The sequence below is a fragment of the Podarcis bocagei genome (genome assembly GCF_964188305.1).
Source record: "Podarcis bocagei genome assembly, chromosome: 1".
NCBI classification, from domain to species: Eukaryota; Metazoa; Chordata; class Lepidosauria; order Squamata; family Lacertidae; genus Podarcis; species Podarcis bocagei.
Genome location: NC_138125.1, coordinates 83462527 through 83469167, shown reverse-complemented (window position 1 = coordinate 83469167; position 6641 = coordinate 83462527). Strand labels below are relative to the sequence as shown.

The following is a 6641-nucleotide window of genomic DNA, read 5'->3' as shown; positions in this document are numbered from 1 at the left end:
TGGTGAAGGACACTGTCCAATCCCTGGTGCTGAATTAAGACTCGGCCGCGGCTAGAGGGAAGTCGAGGGATCTGAGTAATCCCAAAATGTGGATTTAATATTGTGTGGAAATGTTTTATTTTCTATTTTCTCTTTTGTGGTTTATTCTTTTATACTTATGTGATGATAATGTTTAATTGTGAAATATATATATGTGTGTGTGTGTGTGTGTGTGTGTGTGTGTGTGTGTGTGTGTGTATATATATATATATATATATATATATATATATATATATAAAAAATGACTCAGCCACTGGGCTAGCCAGCATCTGGATGTTGAATGCAGGGAGCTGCCATCTTGTGCTAAGCCTCAGGCAACAAAATGTCCTGCGCCAGCCCTGCACACAATCACCTAGGACACCTCCAAGCCAAAATGAATTGTCTTACGAGTGGTTTTTGCTCTGTCGAATAGCTGCCGCAAATATTTCAATATGTGTTCAGACTGAGGCTCCCTCTCCACAAAACCATTCTGCCTTATCTACCCCAGCATCATTTCCCCCTTGCAGCTTGAGCCTTGGAAATGGCAAATGGATTATATGAATGGTTTGTCACATTCACATCACTGCTCACCTCCTACGCACGGAGGGTCTGCAGCGTGGTGCAAGACTGACCTGCACGCTCATACTGAATCATGCAGATGACCCTCTTTGATGGCACATTCTAGCCTTTGGGGTGGGGAGAAGAAAAGCTGTGCAGAGTGCTTGTGAGAAGTGGCCTGGAGAACTGGCTTGACTTGCTTTCGGATTATTGCTTCTCCACAGGATGCAATGGGTTAGGACACCTGTCAATATATTCAAAAGATTAGCCCAAAAGTGTTTCCCAAGTAACTGAAATAAAACATGTTGCCTTTAACACATTCAAAAAGGGTTGTGCAGATTAATCCTTGTTCTCTGTTTGCAGGAAAAATGTGGGAAGACTGAGATAAAGATCCAGAGAAGCACTGGAATCAGACACAAATCTTTCTTGTCAGTGCCCCTTAGTCCCTGCTCTCACCTATGAAGCCTTGAGATGGTCTCTTTGCCATTTTGACCGAATGTCCGGGAGAGTTGACTTTTCCCTGGTACCCTATCAGGCAATGAAGAATAAAAAGCAGAGAAGAGATGAAACATTTCATCAAAGACAAATAGAAACCCAAGATTTAAGTTGGAGTTACTGCGTGGACAAGCCAAGACTTTTAACTAGAGAGCTGGGTTGTTTTGCTATCATAAAGTCAATTCCTCAACGCCACTTCCGGGAAGTACTGGTTTCGCTGAGAAATCACATCCTTCTACATCATGGGCACTAATCTTCTTGATGCAACCTATATTTGGGGTGTGTGAATGCAAATGAGAGAAGTCAGTTTCTAGGCAAACTCTTTTAACATAGCTGCAGAAGGGTACAGAAAGTGGGCGGCTAATTAACTAGAAATTGCACAGTTGTGTGTTTGCTGGTTTCCAAGGGAAGGGCTGCACACTGAGTGAAAACAAGCTTTGGAATCCAAGAGAGACGGTGATGGGTTAGGGTGCATGTGGCTGGCTGAGTGGAGGAGAGAAAATGGGGAGGCATCATTAAAGTAGGATGGTTGCTTGGGGCCATGTGTGACAAGCACATTGGGATGTTGAGAGGGGTCAGTTTGAATGGCTCCCGCCCTGACCCCCCCCCAAAAAAAATTCAGGACTGCTCAGCATGTCTCCTTTGCCTCTGCCAAACAAAAGGGGCAGTTAAAAGCTAGGCTCTCCCTAATGTTACAACCACACACACTCTAGCTTGTGGCATGTGTTTCATGGCTTCCAGCATGGTTAAGAAATGGCCTCCTTGCCTCTCTTTCCTCTCTCCTCTCAATCAAAGCTCCAAAATCTGTTGCTCCCCTCCTTTTCCACATGGCATAAGCTTCCCCTCAATTCCTGCTGGGCAGTGAGTCAAGCCCCTCAGAGAAACAAATTGTCTAGGGCTGAGCGAGAGAAAGAGAACACAAGTGACACACGAATGCCCTGCACGCATAGTTACAACACACAACACACACACACACACACACGGGGGCTAGGGGAGCTCCGTGGCTCCTCTCCCCTTTGCAGAGAGGCCTGGCTAGGAAAAGGTCTAGCCAGCATTATTATTTATATTATTCTTATTACTCTTACAAGTTTTATTGAATGATAACGAAACCACCTCATGGAAACAGAGCAAGGGATCTCCTTGCAGTGCCCCCTCTCAGGCCAGTGCAGCCGCTGGATGGGGTTAGCTTTCTTATGGCGGAGTAGGGTGCCATCCCAATGGGCCTTTGGCTGGAAGAACTCATAGGAAGTCTTGTATGGCAGTAGCGGACCCCTCTCCTCCCATTGTGCCATTGCTACACTGTGAATCCAAACAAATCAGTGCTGAGGCCACCTTCAGCTGGAGGGCTGCTCTGCTCTGGTCTCTCTCTCTCTCTCTCTCTCTCTTTCTCTCTCTCTCGTTCTTTCTACATAAGGAGTCTGATGGAAAGGCTAAAGCAGGAGGTTGGGTATTAATGGTGCTCCTTGTGATGCTCTGCGCTGCTGAGCCAGCACATTGGGCACCGATACCACTTTCCCAGAGTTTAGTACATGTTTCAGGTTCGCTCCCTTAGCCTGTGGTCATTCCCAAGCTTTTCCCCCCTGGGGGAGACCAGGGTGCAGCCGTTGTGCATAAAGTAGTAGTGAGAGTGTGGCCAGTAAATGTTGACTTGGTGCACTGAAACCCAGAGCGAGTCCTCGGCTCCTGCCTCTCAGGCCTTCAGCTGGTGCCACTGTGCCACAGCCTGCCGGGGGTGTGAAATCATATCCTTCCAGTGCTTCACTTCGCCTGGGCCACTCTTCCATGACAGGTAGATCTAGGGGGGAGGAGGAAACAAATCACACAGGTCAGAAAGCAGGAGGAGTGACCTTCGTTCAAGACTTGTCTCCAATGAATGGAAACCTCCTGGTTGCAACTCCTCCATCAAATGCTGGTTCCACTTGACCCTCTGGTCCTCTATCCCCCCCCCCTTTTCGTTTCCCCTCTACCCTTTTAAAGCTTTACCAATCACAACTTCCCCTACCTCCACTTCAACCCTCATTCTTCCCACACCCTCCACATTCCTCCCTTGTCTGTCTTCCACATTTATCTTTGTTCAGCCTGCTCATTTACATCACATCCGATCCCTCCAACCTTAAGGGTTAAACTTGAGCGAGCATTTTTTTTTTATATGTGTCTATGGCCCATTCATATATAAATTGGGCGTGTATGTCCATTTTTTTTACATCATCAAGGATGTATAGGTAAGGAGACCTGAACCCAGCAAGCACCTAACCATCTCAAGATCTGTCACTGCAGCTCCTAGCCCAGTTCCAGTGTTGGAAGTAAGCCAGGCGGAGGGGAATGCATCTGGGGCAATGGACCGTGGGGAGGTAAGAGTAGGAAGGTTTCATCTGACATTAGCATTAGACCCTCACGCATTGCTTTCTACATGAACAAACAGGGCTGCTCTTGCCACATTTTGCTTGGCCCTGTGTCCGACCTGGAGCTGTTTATATTGGCATACAAGGATTCCTAATGTAAAGGGGCACAATGCATGAAGAATGGAGGATAGACAATGAAGAGTGCAGAAGTCACCCAGACCACAAGGGCTGCGTGGAGGTTTACATTTATAGCTACCCAGCAAGGGCCAATTCACTCAGGCATTTCCCTAGATGTTTTACTTTGTGTAATTGCTCTCAAGAGCCCTGTGATCATACTCAGCAGCAATTTCTATAATCACAGCTGCCGTTTTTTGGACCATCCATGATCATAGAAATTGCTTGCTTGTGTGCATTGGTGCCATTTCACACATTTCCTTTCTGTGGTGTGCAGAAACATATTTGGGCGTGTTTGCATGAAGGAAAGTGGGGGTGGGGGTGGGATGCCTGTATAAACGGCCTCTGTGATTCTTTGATATGCAATATTTCAATAGGAGACTCCATGCTTTATCACAGTATTGGTGGCTTGCCATGTATTTTGTGCTGGTGATGGTTGAGAAGGGTACACATCATCAGGGTGTTGCTGTGTACTTAAGGAACCTGGGGCACACACCCATGAAGCAAACACGTGCATTCTGATGTAATTGTCTAGATATCTCTGGGCAAAGTAAGGTGGTGGATAGCTAGGGATTCACCAACACTGTGCGCCCAGCAGCCCTATAAGCAAAGCTTAAAAGGAAGAATTCAATTTCAACAACGGGAGGGAAAGGGATAGAAGAGCAGAGGCTCATTGTGAAAGATACAGGCAGAGGTGGCCCTACCATGAGGCAGAGTGAGGCAGTTGCCTCAGGCAGCAGATACTGATGGGCGGGGAGTGTGCCGCATGTCCTGCCTTGCTGTAGTCTTATTGCGTTCAGGGGCAGTGGAAGGTGCTGTCCCTTAACCAGTGTCTCCTGGTCTGGTTGGCTTTTGTACATGGAATGGGGAGAGGTGCCATCTTGCATTTTGCCTTAGGCAGCAAAATGTCTTGGGCTGGCTCTGAAGCCAGTGCTCCAGCCCCTACACATTACTCCCTTAGCACTGCTCTCTTTTCTCCACAGCTGTCACTATTGCTAGGAACAGGATCTGCCTCACACTAAACAACTGGATGATCCCTCTAGCCCTGGATTGCCACTGATCACTGTCAGTCGTTCTCAGGCCTGCTACTTGGTAACCTTTCCATTACTGGTGCTACTAGAGCCTGAATCCGAGGCCTTTGAAGTGCCTGAGAATGAAGGCTGAGAGAATGAAGGCATGCAAGGTACAGAGAACTGGGTACTCAGAGGGCTGTAAAAGAAGACCTAACACAGGGGTGGGGATACCTGTAACCTTCCAGATGTTCTTAGACTACAGCTCCCATCACTGGTCATGCTGGTTGGGGCTAATGGGAGTCCAACAGCCTTTGGAGGGCCACAGGTTTTCCCACCCCATACCTATTGGTAGGACCACAGAGAACTGATGGGGAACCCCTGTTGAGAAGGCCAGACAGATACATCTGATATCCACTGGGTTTAAGGAGTTAAATTTATCTACTTGCACCCGGGGGTGCTTTCGAACTGCTAGGTTGGCAGGCGTGGGACCGAACGACGGGAACGCACCCCGCCGCGGGGATTCGAACCGCCGACCTGACGATCGGCAAGTCCTAGGCGCTGAGGTTTTACCCACAGCGCCACCCGCGTCCCTTCCCCATACATAGCGCATTGCAATAATCCAGCTGGGAGGCTACTAACACATGGGTAGCTGTAACCAGGCTATCCATGTCCAGAAATGGCCGTAGATTGTTTTTAATAATGTTAATGTCCGGCGACACATTTCAGATAACAGTACAATCCATCTGACTGTGTAATGTAACCCAAGCAGCTACTGAATAGAAAAGCCCCCGTATTCCAACTTGGGCACGAGGTTTCCTGCAGAGAGAGCCATCTCCAGCCACTGACTCCCACTAAACTGCCTTGGGCTTTGCATCTGCCAGTGAGAAACTTACAGCACAGCCCTGTTTGATGGAGCTTTTCACCCACACCAGCTGCCACCCTTCATTCCTCTTCTGCTGAACAAATGTGTTGGAGGTGTCAAAATTAGTTATGTGGCAATGCAAACAAGTGTTAATCCCTCTGTGCAGCTCTGGTTATTTTTATCCCCTAGCTTTCTATATTGCTTCTATGGAGGATGCATGTGTCAGCTTCTCCCCCGCAATGACAGCGAAGTCTTGTCTTCCAGATCCACTAATGGAGCCTCCTGACTCTCACTCAAAAGAAATGTGACTTCATAACTTGATTGGAGGTTGTACAATAATGGCAATTATTCAATCACTCCTTATTATCACGTTGCTGCAGCAGAGGTTGAGGAGGGTGAGTAATTCTGAACTTTGGTCGGCAGTTGCCTGAAATTTCTTGGCAAGTTCTCTTCGAGCCGGTTCCACATTTCAGGGGTTGGGAACCCTTTTGACCCAGTAGGCCAGATTGTTATCTGTCCCCACCCCTGTGGTCCAGCTTTGACAGGTGGGCAGGACAAATTAGGACGTCAAATGGGTTGCCCCATTTGTCTAAGTCCCTTGTGATGTGTTTTCCAAGTTTCCGATAGTCAGCTGGATGCCAGGCGCTTGGGAATTGTAGCACAGGCACTTTGCCAGCAAAGTGTTAAGTGTAAGGCTGGCAAAGTTGTTTTCTGCAGGAATTAGCTGTCTGATTGAGCTCCCCACAGGAATACATCCCTCAGGAGTGGGGCAGGTATATGAGTTATGGGGAAATGGCCTCAGGGGCCAAATTGGGACCTGTGCTGGGTCAGATTTGGCCTGTCGACTGGAGGTTCTCCACCCCTGATGATTTTGCTTGGTGCTGTATTCCATTTAGTGAGCAATTGACTACGTGATCTGCACAAACACCGCTTTCCTCTCTCCCGCAAGAAAGACAAGTAAGATGAAGTAATAGTGCCACTGTATTCTGCTCTGGTCAGACCTCACCTGGAGTACTGTGTCCAGTTCTGGGCACCACAGTTCAAGAAGGACACTGACAAACTGGAACGTGTCCACAGGAGGGCAACCAAAATGGTCAAAGGCCTGGAAACGATGCCTTATGAGGAACGGCTAAGGGAGCTGGGCATGCTTAGCCTGGAGAAGAGGAGGTTAAGGGGTGA

The 6641-nt window shown here is 48.0% G+C and overlaps 1 protein-coding gene across 5 annotated transcripts in view; it reads right to left on the bottom strand.

Moving 5' to 3' along the window:
- Positions 1 to 281: 281 nt before the first annotated feature.
- Positions 282 to 6641, bottom strand: part of SYT7 (synaptotagmin 7) — a 225810-nt gene continuing 219450 nt past the window's right edge. For all 5 annotated transcript variants that reach the window (XM_081200660.1, XM_081200664.1, XM_081200661.1 and 2 more), the window contains one exon: positions 282 to 2866. In XM_081200660.1, coding sequence (XP_081056786.1) covers positions 2762 to 2866 — 105 coding nt within the window. In that variant the 3' untranslated portion in view covers positions 282 to 2761. The remainder of the gene's footprint in view (positions 2867 to 6641) is intronic.